Genomic DNA, 18,964 nt, shown 5'->3' with positions numbered 1-18,964 from the left:
TTATAGAGTAATGAACAGTGAGAAGGTGTTTTTACACCCTGCATCTTGTAATGTTGACTTCAGAAGTTGTTGTTCAGAAGAGCAGCAGTGATAATGATGAGCTGGAACAACCACTCTGTCATGTGTTGTGACTTTATTTAGCTGTTAGATGTTCTTATCTAGACAGATGAGAGAAATGGAGCAGCTCTTTTCCTTCATGACAAACATGTCAGAATATTTCTTTTATTTGGAACTCTCCATGTATACTTATGGTTCTCTCTGGCTCGTTTGCCTTTAACTTTTGTCTCTAACCTTGTGTGTGTGTCTCTCTCTCATTTCTTACATCTACACATTCCTTCTTTGTTTCCTCCTCTGTGCTCAGTGCTTGTGATGCAGCAGGTCTGAGTCCAACTGGGTTGTCGACTGGGGTCAGTGATGGCGGACCATCTGCCTCCTGCTCTGCTGGAAGCCTGCGTGGTGGTAGGAGCATCTAGTGAGAAACTTAAGGAGGTGTACCAGGTATTTGCCACCAAACACATCCTGTCACACATGCATTTGTTTTTTTTAGTTTTTTTTAAGTATTGTCATCAAAGATTTAATAGCATGTTTGCAGCTCCATCCTGTCTTTTTGGACTGTCAGTACACCAAAGATCCTAGATATCAATTATTTGATAGTTTTTGAATGATATTGTTGAACCCCCATAAACTTCATATTTTATTTTGTCTATATTGACCAAGCTAATTCATGAGAAAAAGCATCATCACTGAAAAGTTTAAACTGCAGTCCAGTGACATCAAAATGTCGAACCGTCAAAACCAAATGAATGATGGAATTAAGACAAGCAAAACGGTTAAAAAGAATTCCTTCACTTTCTATGTCAGTCAACTCATAATGGAGCTCTGGAGCACCTCCTGTTGGAGCCAGAGGTACTGCATGTCCTGGCACCTCCCTTCGTTGGCAGATCGCAAGCTGATAGTGAAGTGATGAAGTCACATGGGAAGAGGCGACGCTCCTTCCTTAGGAAGAAGAGGGAGCCACCTCCTTCGGCTGCAGCAATCCCCATTCAAGGTCTGGTAATTAAAGTTATCATTGATGATTCCTCCAGTCTTGAGTTCAATTGCATTAGCCCCTCACTTTTTTGCAGGTGGAGGAGCATCAGAAGGTAGAGGAGGAATTGAAGATGTCAGTCTTCCCAAAGATATCGACCTCATGGCTCTGCCTCAACTCTGCTTTCCTGGTATTTGGTATTCTATAGCATACACACACACACATACACACACACACACACACACACACACACACGCACGCACGCACGCACGCACACACACACACACACATACACACACACACACACACGCACGCACGCACACACACACACACACACACACACACAGACACAGACACAGACACAGACACACACACACACACAAATTATTAAATTGTGTATATTCAGTATATTAGACTTAATATGTATGTGATTTTAGTTTTTGTGATGAAGTTTACATGTTTTCTTTTCATTGTCTTAAATTCTGTGTTATAGAAAAGTAATTTAGTAAGTAAACTGATTTTGCACATTGATGAGAGCCTCTGTGCGTTTGGTCATCATAACCACATTATTCAGATAATTTCTTGAAAAATTCTTGTTTGTAAATATCTTCTGAAAGGACCAATAATCATGCCTAAGTATCACATCATAACAATATTACCATTGTTTAAGTACTGTGTTCATAAATCTCAATATTTTATTTATTTTGCACATATGTTTTTTTTGCCATAAAATAGCAAGGAATTGACATCTTGTAATTGTAGTATTATCTTATTGATGTGTTAATATGTCTAACTTTCTTTTTAAAAGGTGGGCTACAAATAACCAATGAACAGAGAGATGAAGAGTTTCACTTCCTGGTTTTTACTGACGTTTTTGGCAACAAGACCCATGGAGTAGTAATGCAGTGTTACTGGCCGATACCGGTACACAAACAATTAACACACAACACTTAACCTAAATCCCAACTGTGTTTTACTGGCACAACCAGCTCTAAAAACTGTTAATGCTGTTAAGCGGGATAAGACACAGAGGTCATAATTATTATCACTCATGTTGCCAAAAATGAAAGCAAGTCACTGTTGGATTGTCTTTCCTGTGCTTTACAGGAAGGGACATCTTTGTTCTCTGCTTACAGTTTCTGCGTCATATCCAAGTATCCTTACTTCACAGCACTGAAAGACTGTCTGTCATGGTGAGATACTGTGTGTAAATCCAGTGCTGAATGTTAAACTTCCTTTTTCTGTCAGTGAGTGCTAAGATGAGTTGTAGATGTAATACCTATTTTACCAGAAACACTACATGATCTTTATCTTTATTGAAGATTACCATAGATGTAAAAAGAAAAAAAGTGTGATATATACAGTCTGCTAAAGGAGGGTAATCACAACCTTTTCAGCCATTTGTTTTCTGTTAATCTCGCTCTCTCTCTGTTTCTCTGTTAGTCTGTTAATCCAGCTGAGAACATGTCGTTTATCAGACATGGAGGAGATAGTGAAGGATTTTGCAGCCAAGTTGGCACTGGTGCCTATCCCCCCTCCTGGACAACTACATTTGGTGTGTGTGTGTTTGCAGTGTGTAGTTAAGTCATGTTAATACTTCTTTTGTATCTCTGTGAAAGGTTGAAAACTGCAAAGATAGTTTTATCCCTTCAGTCTGTGACCACTTTGTTTATAGTCATACAATAATGAGGTATAATGTTCATAATGCTAAAGTAAATCACTACTACAGACAGTGGTAGTAGTGTAAATGACTCTTATAAACCATGTGGCTGTATATGTTTTCCAGATGTTTACTTTACGTCCTCTGACCATTGTATTACCATCCAGACAAGACAAAGACCACCCAGCTGTAGATTTAGACCTTCATCTGCCTTTCCTCTGCTTTAGGCCACAGCCACTCCTTCAGGTACTACACACACCTGTCCTTTTTGTGTCAGTGCAGCAAACAGATGCTCACATTAACTCATGTGTCTGTCTTTCTTTCCCTGTCCATGCAGGTGTTATCTTGTCTCCTCCAGGAACAGCGGGTGGTGTTATTTTCTGCTAATTGGGCCAGACTAACGCTGGTGGCAGAAAGCTTGTTGCTCTTTCTGCAGGTCTGTTCCAAAGTAAACTTGAACTTTAATTGAATTTGACTTTGACATCAAATAAGATACAATCATTGGTCCTATAAGGGCTTAGTGCAACATGGCTTGTTGTTGTGTAAGTGAACAGTTAAGCCTTGGGGAAGTGAGCTGACTTCCTCTTTACGTTCACTGTGAAAAAAGTTACAGCAAAATAGAGTAAATACTACACTAATAACCTTATGAAATTTTGTGTCATAACATACATTTTAAAACAGTAACTAACTATTGAGTTATTGCATGTTTAGTAATTCCGTCCTTTCTTAAATCTCTTGACATATTCTTTTTTCCGTTTATGCCTGCCTGATCTTTCTTCCAGCCTCTGTCATGGCAGCATCCTTATGTTCCTGTCCTGGCCAGAGGCATGCTGGACTTTCTCATGGCTCCAACTGCTTTCCTCATGGGCTGCCATCTCAGCCATTATGAAGAGGTTGCTGCTGTGAGTACACCAAACCTTGAAAATCAGAGGACTTGAACAATAATTTGTCTCTGAGATGACTGGCCACCAACAAATAGCTTTTACTTTTACATTATTATGACTTGTTCTTTGCCCATTCTCTGTGGTTAATTAATATTTTTACAAACAAAATGAAATAAACTGAGAGAAACCTGAGATATTTATTTTAATCTCAACTTCCTCCATCCAGGAAACAGATGATCTAATCCTTATCAACATTGATAATGGAAGCATCAGTACTTCTTGTTCTGAGACTATTGACCTACCAGATATCCCCTTGCCTGCTGCAGACTGCTTCACACAGAGGTACTCACTGTAATGCCAATTATAATACAACTTAAGTACTGCTGAAACTACTAACACTATAAAAACTTCAAAACACTGGCAGATGGTAAACTTTTCTCAATTTAGGCAATAGATATGTAAATGTAGCCACGATTTATTTCAGTCTCAAGTGTCTTTGTTGCAGGTGCCAGTCTCTGCTTATACATTTTGAACTGGATCAGTGCCGAATTGCAACCTGCACTGACATCAATGAGCAGAGGGCACAGAAAAGAGCGTGGCAACAAAGCCTCAACGGCGACATCCAGAGGATCACGCTGGAACTGATAGTCAACATATTCAGGTGCGATGTGTGTTTTATTAAGCAGTGATGCTATGGGATGAGATTGGAAAGGTTTCCTAATGTGTATGTTTTTACAGGGGTGTTAAAAGCCATCTGAACTATGAGCACAGAGTGTTTAACAGTGAGGAGTTCCTGAAAACCAGAGAGCCAGCTGAGCAACTTTTTTACAAGAAGGTAAGTACTATATATTTTTCACTTTTTTGTTAATTTTGTCATCCATTTACATATTTGAGCAGAGTCAAACCCTCCTCTTTTAAATTAATCCTTCAAATATTCCCGAACTACAGCAAACTAAGAATTCAACAGTTTCAAGTAAACTAAACAAATTGCTCTAATATGAAATTGCTCCATATCAGCATTTGATTAAGAATATTCCATGCTGGCTGCTGATTGTAGCATTTTGAGATGTAGACATGAAGTGCTGGTCTGGATACTCATTAATATCAGTGTAACTGTGTTGTAGGTTTTGGAGACACACATCTTCCATTTCTTCCTCAAGGACCGTCTGAACAGGAAAATGGACAATTTCACTCGCATGGAACTCAGCACTCGTTCTGAGATGCAGAAGTAAGACGTTAACCCAAAATATTAAGCGTCAAACTAATTATGATAAATTAAACAATTGATCTGTGACCTGAATAGCAACTAACCCTGCATCAAATTTACAATCAAAACATTTTCATCTCTACTGTCATCATGAATTTATCCAAACACTTTACAGTGATGGAAAACTAAATATAATCAAGCTCCAAAATAATAATTTGTTGTAAATGCAATCACTCAAACTACTCTCATAGTGGGTCAAGTTCACATGTTTCCACATAGAGCACAAATCTGTCTTTTTTATCTATTTAGCTGCAGACACACATGTTCCTCAAAGCACTTTTCTGATTTGCTTTATTTATGTTTTTTGTTATTTACACATTAGAAGTACCCCTGCAATTTCCATCATCTGTCCTCTGTAGGATGAAAGCAAAGGTTGAAGTCCCACGCAGACCCACCATGCAAGAGATTCAAGCCCGGAAAACGAACTCCATTACAGAGAACAAACTGAACAAGAGGCTGGGGATGAGCCTCCCAAACCTGGGAGTTGACCAAACTATCAGCTTCCAAAGACACACACTGCTGACCAGGATCATCATGTCTGACCCTGGTAAAGAACATATTCACTTTAATATCGATTAATTTATTGATTGATTTATAATCAGACCAATAAGATGTAGACAACGTGGTTGGGAAATGTCCACAAGTATCAGCCCTCATTGTTTATGTTATTTCTTGAACCATGTACAGTGGCTATTGGAGCAGAGCCAAAGGTCGGTGTTAGAGCTGGAGGAAGAGTGAACAAGCTGTTACTTTATTTTAATCCTATGTCGTTGTGTTAAATGCTCATTTATCTCTTGATGTCATGTCAAACACATGTCAAAGAATCGTTATCAGAGTATTTTTACATCAAAATCCATGTATTTTCTCTTCCTGTAAAATGGTTTCAAATGTTTGATGATTCATTCTGCACTCATATCCAAACAAATGTGTCAAATGTGTTTAGATAGATATTTTCCAAAAACTTTGTTTTCAAAACAATGTGGCTGAGGTCTAATTCATTCAATGAACCTGAACTAACAATCGATGAAAGAGTGTGTATAGAGCCTGTTCTGTTAACCTCTAAGTCCCGCCCACTTTTTAGTAGCCCATTCAAATGTAAAGGATTTGATTTAAATCCCTCTTGCAACTGTACATCACTCAAATATTGCATTTCACTGGGAAACACATCACAGTACAGAACTTAAGGCGCTCTAAGTTCCATTTAATGTGGCCTTTTAAAAAGTATCAGAAAGTGGTTGCATAGGGCATTCTCAGGATCTCCCCAGCTGTGCTTATAGCAGACTAATCTTTTCTGCCACCAGTTATATCCAAACAACGTTTTGGACTTGCAGTGGCAGGCTTCATTGCCGTTTCAATGATTGTTCTCTGACATTAGAAGAGAGAGACAAAACCAGATCTTCTGAATGGTTAAAATTGAAGTGTTGCTCTCAGTTTATTGATATGTGGTGTCCCCTTATGTTTTATTTTTCATTTGTCTCCACAGATTATTGTTTAGTTTTTTTTTTACTGTACTTGTAGCTTCTTTTGTCTGCCCATATTTAGGGCCCGAGCGGCGACTGCAAGTCGCCTGGCGAAAGCCCTATTGAAATTGTAATGTTTATTATTATTATTATTATTCTTCCGACATTTCGTGCCCCAATTTCGCCCCTTTCCCAAATGCGAAAATGCTTATACTTTTGCACGGACGTCCGGCCTCATCCGAAATTCGATATTTTTGGGTGGTCGCACATGGTCGACGCAGAATGGCGGAATAGCGCCCCCTACAAAGTCCAAAAATGACAATAGGGAATTTTGCTAACTTTGTCCTATGCTCACAAAATTCGGTAGACATATGTATTATACCCACATATGCAAAAAAGCCTCATGACCTCATGACCTCAACCCAACAGGAAGTCGGCCATTTTGGTTTTGATTTTTCCCGCCTAAAATTAACTCCTCCCACAGCGTTCGCCCGATCAAGTTCAAATTAGGTACACAACATCTCCAGACCTAGCTGAGCTTAAGTTGTGCTCTGCGCATCCGTAGGTCAAAGGGCGTGTCTGCCAGGGCTCAACTAACTTTGGCATGCTCGACATGTACATACGAGTGGCTCTCACGCCCACATACTTCATCCAATCAGCTTCAAACTTGCTGGACATGATGATGGCTCCGCCCTGAACGTCCCGATATATTAACTTCCCACGTAACTCATAGCGCCCCCCGGTGGTACCAGGAAGTGAACTTAAATTCATGAAAAATACATAGTTGACCCCATCAACTTCATTCCACTTCTAAAACATGCAGAACCAGTTGGTGAAGCTACATTATGAACACTGTGAAGCTACGAGTAATGGCGTCCCTGTGGGGGCGTGGCTACCATCAATTCCTCGCCATGAAAATACGTTTGGCTTTTTGATGGCTTTATTGAACACGTATCATCATGAAAATTGATACACAGGTCCAGGGTGGAGACCTCTTCCATCTGATAGGGGTGTCGCTCATGTCGCCCCCTAGTGGAAACAGGAAGTGCCATTTTTTGCATCAACATTGTCCGATTTCCACGAAACTTCACATGTGTGATGAGGGACTGACCCTGAACACACCTGCATGCATCCCATTACTGCCCCCTGGTGGATGAACCATCAACTGCTCATAACTCCCTCATGCTTTGTCCCATTTCCACGAAACTTCACATGTGTGATGAGGGACTGACCCTGAACACACCTGCACGCATCCCATTACTGCCCCCTGGTGGATGAACCATCAAATGCTCATAACTCCCTCTTGCTTTGTCCGATTCACTCCAAACTTCACATGAGTGATGAGGGGCCGCCCCTGAACGCACCACACCACATTTGGTGACTGCCCCCTGGTGGATGAACCATCAACCTCTCATAACTCCTTCATGCTTTGTCCAATTCACTCCAAACTTCACATGACTGATGAGTGGCCGCCCTGAACACACCAGACCACACCAGACCATATGTGTAACTAACTGTGACTGCCCCCTACTGGATGAACGAAACATTGCATTTTTGGCCTCCTTCCAGGTTTTTTCTCCCTTTCTGCTTCACGCCACAGCCCCGCCATGCCTCAGGCCCCGCGGTGGCATGGGTGAGTGAGGGCCCGCCATCGCCGCTTGCGGCTTTAATTATTATTATTATTATTATTATTCTTCCGACATTTCGTGCCCCAATTTCGCCCCTTTCCCAAATGCGAAAATGCTTATACTTTTGCACGGACGTCCGGCCTCATCCGAAATTCGATATTTTTGGGTGGTCGCACATGGTCGACGCAGAATGGCGGAATAGGGCCCCCTACAAAGTCCAAAAATGCCCATAGGGAATTTTGCTAACTTTGTCCTATGCTCACCAAATTCGGTACACATATGTATTATACCCACATATGCAAAAAAGCCTCTTGACCTCATGACCTCAACCCAACAGGACGTCGGCGATTTTGGTTTTGATTTTTCCCGCCTAAAATTAACTCCTCCCACAGCGTTCGCCCGATCAAGTTCAAATTAGGTACGCAACATCTCCAGACCTAGCTGAGCTTAAGTTGTGCTCTGCGCATCCGTAGGTCAAAGGGCGTGTCTGCCAGGGCTCAACTAACTTTGGCGTGCTCGCCATGTACATACGAGTGGCTCTCACGCCCACATACTTCATCCAATCAGCTTCAAACTTGCTGGACATGATGATGGCTCCGCCCTGAACGTCCCGATATATTAACTTCCCACGTAACTCATAGCGCCCCCCGGTGGTAACAGGAAGTTAACTAAGATTCATTTAAATTACATACTTTGCCCCATCAACTTCATTCAGAACCAGTTGGTGAAGCTACATTATGAAGACTGTGAAGCTACGAGTAATGGCGTCCGTGTGGCGACGCGGCGACCATCAATTCCTCGCCATGAAAATACGTATGGCTTTTTGATGGCTTTATTGAACTCGTATCATCATGAAAATTGGTACACAGGTCCAGGGTGCCGACCTCAACGTCTCCATTCGCTCATAGGCGATCTCACTCGTGTCGCCCCCTAGTGGAAACAGGAAGTGCCATATTTTACATCATCATTGTGCGATTTCCACAAAACTTCACATGTGTAATCACTGTCCCACCCTGAACACAACCGCTTGTGTTTTCTTACACTCTACTGCCCCCTGGTGGATGAACCATCAACCTCTCATAACTCGTTCATGCTTTGTCCAATTCACTCCAAACTTCACATGACTGATGAGTGGCCGCCCTGAACACACCAGACCACACCAGACCATATGTGTAACTACCTGTGACTGCCCCCTACTGGATGAACGAAACATTGCATTTTTGGCCTCCTTCCAGGTTTTTTCTCCCTTTCTGCTTCACGCCACAGCCCCGCCATGCCTCAGGCCCCGCGGTGGCATGGCTGAGCGAGGCCCCGCCATCGCCGCTTGCGGCTTTAATTATTTTTGTTTTTTCTTCGGTTAACGGTAGCAACTGGTCTTGTGTGTCATGTTTTACTGAAAAAGTTTATAAAACTTTAATTACAAAAATCTTAATCTCACTCTTACTCTGTTCTTTCTCCTCTTGTCATTTCTCCCTCTCTGTTTGTCTCCCAGCATTGAGAATGCCTCCTAAGCCCATAAAGGTGTTTAAGCTCCCAGACTTTCCAGCTTCTCTGTCCCTCCACTCTGTCCAAAGTTATTACAGTGAGCTGATCCAGCAGCTCAGCAAGGCTATGTTCTCCGTCCAAAATGAGAACTCAACTCTGCTGGCCAGGTATTCTGCTTTTATCACATCATTTATGTTATCATATTGATTCACATATCTACACTTCATCATCTGTAATAATCAGACAGACATTAGTTAAATTAGAGGGAAAGCTAAATAACCATTATACCAGTCATACTTTTGTTCTGGGTTCTTTTTTGAGCTATACTGTAGCAAAATGAGCACATAGACACATTTGAAAATAATTCTCCAGTCACATGCCAACAAACTCCTATTCTTCCTATTTTACATTGTACTAAATTGTTCTACCACTGAACACTGTTGCCCTGTCACTCACCCTGTTAACTGTTCATTATTTTCAGCTTTACTTGTTTTCCATCTCCTCTTTTCCTCTGCTTTTTGTCCAAAATTCACTAGAAAAACTTGTCCGTGCTAGTGCTGACTTAAATTCTGCCTGTTTTTTTTTTTTTCTGTAGATACTACTACCTGCGTGGTTTCATCAACACGCTATGCTCACGGCGCCTGGATGCTCTGAGTGATTTCCAGAACCTCTATAAGACAGACACCGCCATCTTCCCCACACAGCTAGTCACATGGCTTGTGGAGTCGCTGCACCGAGACGAGAGACGGCAAGCTGACAGACGACCTGAACTCAAGAGACTCATCCTCAAAGTCAGTCAGCTCACTCATTCATTAATCCTCAGAGGGTTTTTATTTTATTTTACAAGTGCTGGTTGGAGGATAGCCACAGTTTTATATATATTTGGCGGTGTGATACCTCTACCTCTGTTGACGATGGACGTGATCTTTTTTTCTCATCTGTTAGGTGAACACAGAAAACGAGAAGCCGCTGGTGAAGCCTGATGACCATGTTAAAAAATTTGCACTTCCACGAAAACGTTTACATCAAGAAGAGTTTGTGCGTTGCGTCCAAGAGTGCGGGATTGTTAAGGATATAGCGACCATACATCGTTTATTTGATGCTCTCACTGACAGTAAGTGAAGAAGGGAAACCCAATGAGATGTAGATTAGAGATCACTTTAGATTTTTGATATTGTAGTGACTTCAATAAAACTATATGTTGTAGCCAGCAGTGTCACCACTGAAAATGTAATGATGCTGATTCAAAATTAAAATCCATGATGAAAGATTGGTAAGCATTTGTTAAGCCTATCTAATCAAAAATAGTTTGATTTGACAGGCTGGTGGCTGACAGAAGTTACTAACTTCACAGATATTATTTTCATCGCCAGCATTGCATTAAAGAATTTTGAATCAATTATTAATTATCGACACAGTTGAAACAAGCAGCTGTCCAATGATCTGTTATGCTCCTTTGATCGTCTATAGCGTAAAGTACAATCTGTACAGCCCGCTCTTTTTCTTCTTTCTCACTTACACACACACACTCACAGATTGTATGATGTTTTTAGTATAATTGAAGTCATAATAATTTGAGAGACAGATAAAAAATGAAATAAAATATTGTTCATTTCTAGTTGATGAGGTCAATTAGAAAGTCAAAGGAAAATGTACTAACTGTGAAGTCTGACATGAGTCAAACATGAGAGAAAGGATGAAGCAATGTCATCAGACAAGCGTCATGGCATGGATTTACACTAAGTTGTCAGCTCATGGTGTGGTACTCGGTCAACTGCTGCACCACTTTAAGAGCAACTGGTATTCTCAACATGGCTTTCTCCATCTTTTAGATGGAAGAGAAATCAGACACAGTTGTAACAGGGACGAATGACTTGTAATGTCTGTTTTTATCACAACACTTAGTGGATCCTTGTGAATTCCCACGCTCATTTAGTAACGCATGAAGAACTACTAGAACAACTATTCTGAGATATCTTACACTGGATGTGGAACTAACTTAATCTGTTTGGGTTCATGGTTTCAGCTTGTATTTGCACGTGTTATTTTTCCCTCCATGCATGTTTCTTCTTCTCATATATGTCTCTCTGTCTGCTGTGGAAGTGTATTGCTGCCATGCCAGTAAAAGAAAAAAGGATCAGTATGATAAAGTTTCATGTTATAACATGAAAGTTTCATATCGCGTGTACTGATCTTTTTTTTCTTTTTCTGGCGTGGCAGCAATACACCTCTGTAGTCTGCTTGCATACATACCCCTCTCTTTTTGTTTGTTGTAGGCCAGCAAAAAGAGGTGGACCCTGAGCTCTTCAGAGTCTTCTACACCTTCTGGAAGGAAACTGAGGTTGAAGCACAAGACGTCAACCTACCCGCTGAGGTCATTGACCATCTTGACAATAGCGAGTGTGTCTACAAGTTGTCGTCCTGTGTGAAGACCTCTCATGGTGTTGGTAAAATCGCCATGACGCAGAAACGTCTGTTTTTGCTTACAGAGGGAAGGCCAGGCTTCCTGGAAATCACAAAGTTCAGAGACATACAGGTTTTCTCTACCTTTATCTCTTTTGTTTATTAAAATCATCATCAAATCTCCTCTTCTGTCTGTAAACCCTGTTGACAAAAACTTGCGCTCCTCTCTGTGCAGGAGGTGAGGATTACCTCAGCTCCCTTTCTGCTGGTTCGTATTCCCTCCCTTCGTATCCACACCTCTGGCAGGACTGAGGTGTTTGAGGCCAACCTGAAAACGGAGACTGAACTCTGGAATCTTGTGGTCAAAGAGATGTGGGCTGGACGCAAGATGGCCGACCAACACAAGGTAAGAAAAGTCTGCCAAAGGGATCCTTGAACATTTTGTCTGGCTTGGTCTGTTACTATGTCTCTGACTGATTTGGTTACTTTTTTTAAAAACTAAAAATGTAATGAAATGTTTTTCAGTTTGCTTACTCCCTTGTTTTAATGATACTCAAGTGAGGTATAATTTAATTAATTTGTTGTCTGTTTAGGACCCTCAGTACATGACCCAGGCTCTGACCAACATCTTGTTAATGGATGCTGTCATAGGCTGCCTGCAGACCCAGAGGTCCATCAGCGCTGCCTCAAAGCTGGCCTACTTTGACAAGATCAAATATGAAGGTCAGAGCTTATTCTTTGGAGGTTTCTTCTTCATATACTATAATGTTTTAAGAATAAAGCTGCTGTTACTCTATATTTGTCTTACTGTTATACTTATTGTCCAACTTCCTAGATGTTAAATTGGAGTCATAATTGTTACTTCTGTTTCTCTCCATTCGCTCTGACATTCACCCTCATTCCCATAATTATTAATTCAATGTGTCTGTCTATGACCAGTGCCGATGATGGTGCCTAAAACTACATCAGAGACCCTAAAACACAAGATCAACCCCTCCCTGGACCTAGCTGAACCTCAGACTGTACATGTGCTGCTATACACACCAGGTACCATTATTCCCTTATTTCCTCTGGCATATTACTTTTAAGGTTATTGGTTTCATAGATTGTTCAGCCAGTATATAGCATTTTAGCATAAAAAATATTCTAATATTTAGCAGTGGTTACTTGCATAGGCATGGCACATTGCCATATAGCTTACTGTATATTGTAACTTGACCTGCTGGAACTCATTTTGTAAATGCCACAAATTACTGGAAAGATGCTTAAATGTTTTGTTTTTTTTCAACATCGGACCAGTTTAATTCTAAAATGACAAACGAACATGCAGGCATCATGGTAACAGGTATACCATTTGTATAACTCCTTAGTTTCACACAGTGCTTCTCTCTGGTGTCTTCTCATTGCTATTAATTGTCCAAGTTATTTACAGTTCAGCACATCAAAGAAGTCTCTGTGCAGTGACACATAATCAGTTTAAGTGTTTAATGGTAATCAGTGTTCGTATACTGAGTCACTGTCTGACCAGAGAGGTTATCATGTGCCTCACATTTTCTATAAGCTTTATTCTCTCTGCGTAAATTACTGTAGCTGTATGAATGCTGCACACTGCTTTTTAGAGTCACAAGACGCCTACTGTCAAAAGTGTTCAGTATTTGTTGCTGCAGCCATGAGTATCTGTCTCTGAGAATTTATTGGTATCAAAACTAAGAGAAAGAATCTGGTGTTGTTCAGCATGTAAAACTGTCCGGGCCTAATGTTAAAATGCATCCGAGAGTGTTTGTGTGGCAACAGATGCTCCAGTGAAGCATAACCAAATTAGTCTTGTCATGGTGTGTGAATGCAGGCAGGACAATAGCCGTCTTGTTTTAGTAGTTTTAGAAACATCTCTTTTACCATTTGAACGTTGATGACATCCAGTTACTTTTTTTATTTAAACCTGATGAGCTTCATAAACTCTCTGTACTAACAAACTATTTACATGCAATAAAAAACTGGATGGCAAATGATTAATTGCATTTAAATGCAGATAAGACTAAGAAGACGGGAAGTCGTGGTTTTTTGTCCTGATAATCTTTACCCAGCGATCAGGCTTTGGTGCCTTATCAATTTCCTCCTGCTCAAGTCTGCGTAATTTTGGTGTGATCTTTGACCAATCCATGAGTTTTGATACAATTGTATCAACAAATTTAATGGAGATGTTAATACATGTCTTTATCTCATCATGTTTGGACTACTGTAATTCTCTTTTTATCTGCCTGAACAAATCTTTACACCGCTTGCAGACTGAACAAAATGCTGCTGCTAGGCTGTTAACTTGATCCAACAGATGGTCACACAACACACCCATATCCTTGCTGCACTGGATTCCTGTTAATTTTAGAATTCATCTCAAAATGTTGGTGCTCACTTATAGAGCTGTACATGACCAGGCTCCACGGTACCTTGCAGACCTTTTGCACACTCACACAACGAGCCAAGCCCTTAGATCCTCTGCTCAGGGTTTTCTAAGTGTACCTCAGACACATTTTAAGACTCAGGGAGACGGGCCTTCCAGTCGGCAGCCCCAAAACCTTTGGAATAGTCTAACAATAAGGTTGAGGTCCTTGGATACTGTGGCTTCATTTAAAAAGCATCTAAAAACCCATCTCAGATGATTGATTGATTTTATTTATTTTTAATGTGAAGCATTTTGTGACTTTTGTCCGTGAATGGTGCTATATAAATAAGACGTCAAAATGAGATTTTTGAGTGAAATGCCTTAACAGCTAATTGTTGGATTACAATGACTTTTGGTATAGAAATTCACATGCCCCACAGGATACAATCACTTTGATCCCATACATTTTCACTTAGTGCCATCATCAGATCAAATGTTGAAATTTTACAATACTTTGGTTTCTAATAATGTACTGTGTGTTTAGTCCTACTGTAAAGAACATGGTAAATATTAAATCTGTTTAACATCAGTATGTTATCATTTTGAGTGTGTTGGCATGTAGCTCAATCATCTGGTTTCGGTGAAAGCAAATGTTACTCTATTGATTTGTATGTTCACTGAAACTGAATACTATTGTAATAAACAGGGAAAAGGGAAAGGATCCATGTTTTCATGCGGGATATCCCACCACTAAATCACCATGCATACCTTATTTCATACAGTCAACTTGCTCACTCATCCACTCCTCTCTTACCCCGTCTTTTGCTGTCTCTCTCTTAAAGGTCAGTTGACTTGCAATGACTCAGAGGGTGAGATGAACCCGAAGCTGTGGGTGGCTCTCAGTGGGGGCAGAGTGGTTGTATTCGATGCAGCAAGCTGGTCCATGCTGCAGGACTCCATCCATGTCGGAGAGTCACAGCTGGTTAGAGCAATAAGCATCACTTAATTTCCAAGATTAAATACGTTTTAAAGTTAATGTATTTGAACTTAATATAATCAACTTTAACTTTGTGTGCCTGATTTTTTTTAATTTTTTTTTAATTTTATCAGATTATTCTGAAGGCCTTTGTTTTTGTTTATAGAAAAAAATATTTCAAGTCAAATTTTCCAAATTGTCCTGCTGAAGCTACAGTACCACTTCCAAAGTTCTACGTCAACACATATTGACTTTAATGCAGTCTAATTAATTAATTGATGCATCATTTAAACTTGACTAGATGAAAAGATTAAAACCATTCTCATTTGTGTATTTACAGACTCACTAATACATAAATCAATTAATTATACCGTTTTTAAGTCTGTTGGCCTTCCTCTCTCAAAGAAAACTGAGATCTCATGTCACGTTGTCCTGTCTGTAGAACTGTATGCTGGGATTGGTCCAGGAGCAGGTGTGGATCGGCTCCCAGGACTCAGTGATCTACATCATAGACACTCACAGCATGACCTGCAACAAACAGCTGACAGAGCACAGACATGAAGTGACTGGACTCACAGTGGACACTAGAGATCAACATAACGGGTGGAAACATAATTATCTCTAGTTCTGTTAAAACTAACTAAATCTAAATGTGTAAGTGGACATGTTGCAACACTGTCAAGAGTGTTTTTAGTCAAGCTTTTCTCTCTTTCCCAGTCAGCAGACCTACTCCTGCAGCTGTGACGGGACAATTCTGCAGTGGGACTCATACAGTCTTAAAGTGAAGCGACAGTTCCACCTCAGCTGTGATCATCTCTCCTCCATACAGATCCACGATGGCAAACTGTGGTGCTGTAAGTGAACACTGTCCCCTTTCCTTTGTTTAATCCTAAAGAGTCTTGCTAATTTAATCCATTTGTACATTTATTTGTATAATTAACGCTCCCTCACTCCTGTAAACCAACCTACTCCACTGGTTCATACAGCAAGCCCCTGAAGGATGGTTTTGCCTCAAAAGTGACTGTGTTTTTGCAGGTTGTGGTGATAGCATTGTGGAACTGAAAAAGAGTGGAACACCACAAAGGAGGATGACACTTCCTGACGACCTACGGAGCATGCTCAGTAGCTTCAGCAGCTTTATCGTCATCCCAGAGGTGACTAAGCAGTTCTCATCCAATATGTCAATCTTAAGCAAGTTAGCAACCGTACAGTTGTTCAATCTAATATTCAATCAGCAAGTCAAGTCTGGCAGTCAATTGGAGAAGATGTTGGTGTGTATGCAGACTTGCTGGCTACAGTTAAAATGCATTTTGTCATCATGTTTACAAAATACACACTCAATATATATATGTAACTTCCCAGTTTTTGTGTATGTTTGTTCCAGCGAGGTCAGCTGTGGACAGGATGTGCTGACTCAGGTGAGCTGTGTCTCTGGCACACTAGCAACCACAGACGTCCCTTCAAGAGAATCTCCCTGACAGGCAGTTCAGGAGTCACCTGTATGATTCGAGTCAAGGATCAGGTGAGCATGATATATATCAAGTGGCAAAATTATCTGAGTGTTAATTTGATTGTACTTATAATGTGTGTTTTTGTAATGGTTAGACTTGAGAATATTTTGAGATTTATTGATGAAGCAAAGTGGATTCGCGTTAGCAATGATGCCTTTGTCTGGTGAAAATGTGTTCATTTGAAATAATACAATTCTTTTAAGGATTACAAACATGAAATCATGGCAAATGTGCTCTATTTTTGCAGTTTTTTAATTGTGTATACTGTTGCTACATTTTAATTTCATAAGTTATCATACATTTTTATGTAAAATGTCAGAGTGGGTTTTTATCTAGATCTGTGTTCCGGACTCCTTTCATTTCACTTTTGTTTTTTCCTTCTTCAACCCTCATTTTTCCACCCCGACCTCTTCTCAATGTCTTCTCCATTTCTCAGATTTGGGTGGGCTGTCGTGGTGGAAGCGGTATCGGAGGTGAGTGTGACGGTCAGCTGAGAAGTCAGGTGTTAGTGGTGGACCCAGAGAGCCACACTGTGGCAAAAGAGCTACAGGCTCATTCAGACAGCGTCCAGACACTCTGCTCTGCTGAGGATCGCTATGTCCTGAGCGGCTCCGCACGACTTGATGGCAAAATTGCCATCTGGAAAGTTGAGTAAGGAACAGAGATGGAGAGAGAGGCAGAATGGAAAGAGGTGGTTGCAAGTTACGTGAGAGAGGACAAAGAGGAGCATGGGAGAGTAAAGAAGAGAAAAAACACTTACTTGAGAGGAGATACACAAGACATGGCAAACCTTTGCCTTTTGGACATTTATCTGTGAAAGCAAGATCATCCCACGGACGCTTGAGTAGGACAAAACTGCACAGAGGCAGAAAAAAAGAAAAGGAAGAAAAAAAGAATAGTGTTGCAGAGGAAGATTGTTCCCAATACCCAGAGATCATTTACCTGAGGCCTTATCTAAATGGAAATTGGAGTTGGAATGATTAAAGCAGACAAATGTCACATTTTGAGACATTTAGACATCCAAAAGAGCCTTTGAAACAAAACATACTGGAAACAGATATTTTTTCTAACAGTGGTCTTTTTTCGTTTCCTCTGAGAAACAAGCACATGCAATGTGAAAAAGAAAATCATTGCCTTTTGTAGTTGTTTTTGTAAATGTGTTTTACTCTGGATGACAATAGCACTGAAATACAAAAATGTTGTATTATATCTGCCATTTCTGTTTCATTACCAAACACTCAGAATAAATTTCTTGTTCAAGTATTGCCATGTTTGAGCCTGGTGTATCAAAATGGAGTGATCAGTTAATTATCCAAAATACCAGGACGTCTGCAAGTGCAGGACATATTTGGTGCAGCCCTGCACCAGCTTGCTCTCTCTTCGATTGCTTCAGTGAGTTTAATGCATATTTTTACTTGTTCAGACAAAATGCACCCAGGGCACTGCTGAAACATTAATTAAACTTACTTGAAAAGTTAGGGTCTTTAGAGAAAATATTGAATTAAAATGTCATGCACATGCTATGGATTTCTGTTCCTTTTCAGCCTTCCATTCATCACATACCATCCTGACGTACTGTGCTTTCTATATAGAGATGTAATATTTTGACACAATTACTTGACAGAGTATAATTATTGTTGACTGAAACCATTTAGATCCACTTTTACATCTTTGTTAATATCAGTTAATCAAATTATAGGCAAAAATTATGCATTGATTAACTGCACAATCAAAATGTTCCTTGAAATTTGCTCTTTTTGCACACACTGCAGGCTGTCCTTGAACAATGGAAACATTCTGTACTTAAACTGGACAACAGAGGTAAGCTATTGTCCAGAGCAAATCACATTAAATGCAACATGTAAATACACTGGCATTTGTGAATTCAAAGATTACAGGTGTGCTTTTCTGGTAAAGAAAGTGAACTCTTAACTGCTGTTGAGTAGAGATAAAACCCTTGATAATAGAGAATACAGCAAACTAACTACTTGTATTATTGATTTGTGGTCATCATCAGTCTTAGAAGTCTTTATTAGTACAAATACAATGCAGCCACAGCCAAAGAGCTGGTACACAATACATCTGCATGAATTATTCTACATTGACTTTCAGAAATTATTTGTGTTTCTTTGTTAAAAGGATTCCAGCAGACTCCTTAATATTATTTTGTTCATATTAAAAGAGAGGTTAAGATATAAATACATAGATCACAAAGCACAAATAGATGAATGTTGAATCGAGTAAGGTCCTCCAGATCTGCAGCATTCTGTGTATGAGTGATGC

General features: G+C 40.2%; 1 protein-coding gene across 1 annotated transcript; it reads left to right on the top strand.

Moving 5' to 3' along the window:
• Nucleotides 1-414: 414 nt before the first annotated feature.
• LOC133983510 (DENN domain-containing protein 3-like) lies at nt 415-17,397 on the top strand. Its single transcript, XM_062422607.1, has 27 exons — nt 415-498; nt 862-1,048; nt 1,131-1,217; nt 1,836-1,951; nt 2,135-2,220; nt 2,471-2,582; nt 2,814-2,933; nt 3,025-3,123; nt 3,470-3,589; nt 3,798-3,913; nt 4,077-4,232; nt 4,310-4,406; nt 4,696-4,799; nt 5,198-5,385; nt 9,419-9,578; nt 10,007-10,202; nt 10,357-10,525; nt 11,688-11,947; nt 12,050-12,220; nt 12,408-12,537; nt 12,754-12,861; nt 15,037-15,176; nt 15,613-15,773; nt 15,888-16,024; nt 16,206-16,324; nt 16,555-16,692; nt 17,118-17,397. Exons 1-27 carry the CDS (start codon nt 415-417, stop codon nt 17,334-17,336), a joined length of 3,780 nt encoding a protein of 1,259 aa, XP_062278591.1. The 3' UTR covers nt 17,337-17,397.
• The last annotated feature ends 1,567 nt before the right edge of the window (nt 17,398-18,964 follow it).

This window comes from Scomber scombrus, chromosome 7 (assembly GCF_963691925.1).
Source record: "Scomber scombrus chromosome 7, fScoSco1.1, whole genome shotgun sequence".
NCBI classification, from domain to species: Eukaryota; Metazoa; Chordata; class Actinopteri; order Scombriformes; family Scombridae; genus Scomber; species Scomber scombrus.
Note: the sequence above shows the minus strand (reverse complement) of the source record. Positions and strands in the feature narration are given on the sequence as shown.

Bases quoted from the DNA above. Each gene is read 5' to 3' on its own strand.
- LOC133983510 (XM_062422607.1), top strand. From the start codon at position 415: ATGGCGGACCATCTGCCTCCTGCTCTGCTGGAAGCCTGCGTGGTGGTA. The intron at 4,800-5,197 runs GTAAGACGTTAA...TGTCCTCTGTAG, and splicing joins ACTCGTTCTGAGATGCAGAA to GATGAAAGCAAAGGTTGAAG. The intron at 10,526-11,687 runs GTAAGTGAAGAA...TGTTTGTTGTAG, and splicing joins ATTTGATGCTCTCACTGACA to GCCAGCAAAAAGAGGTGGAC.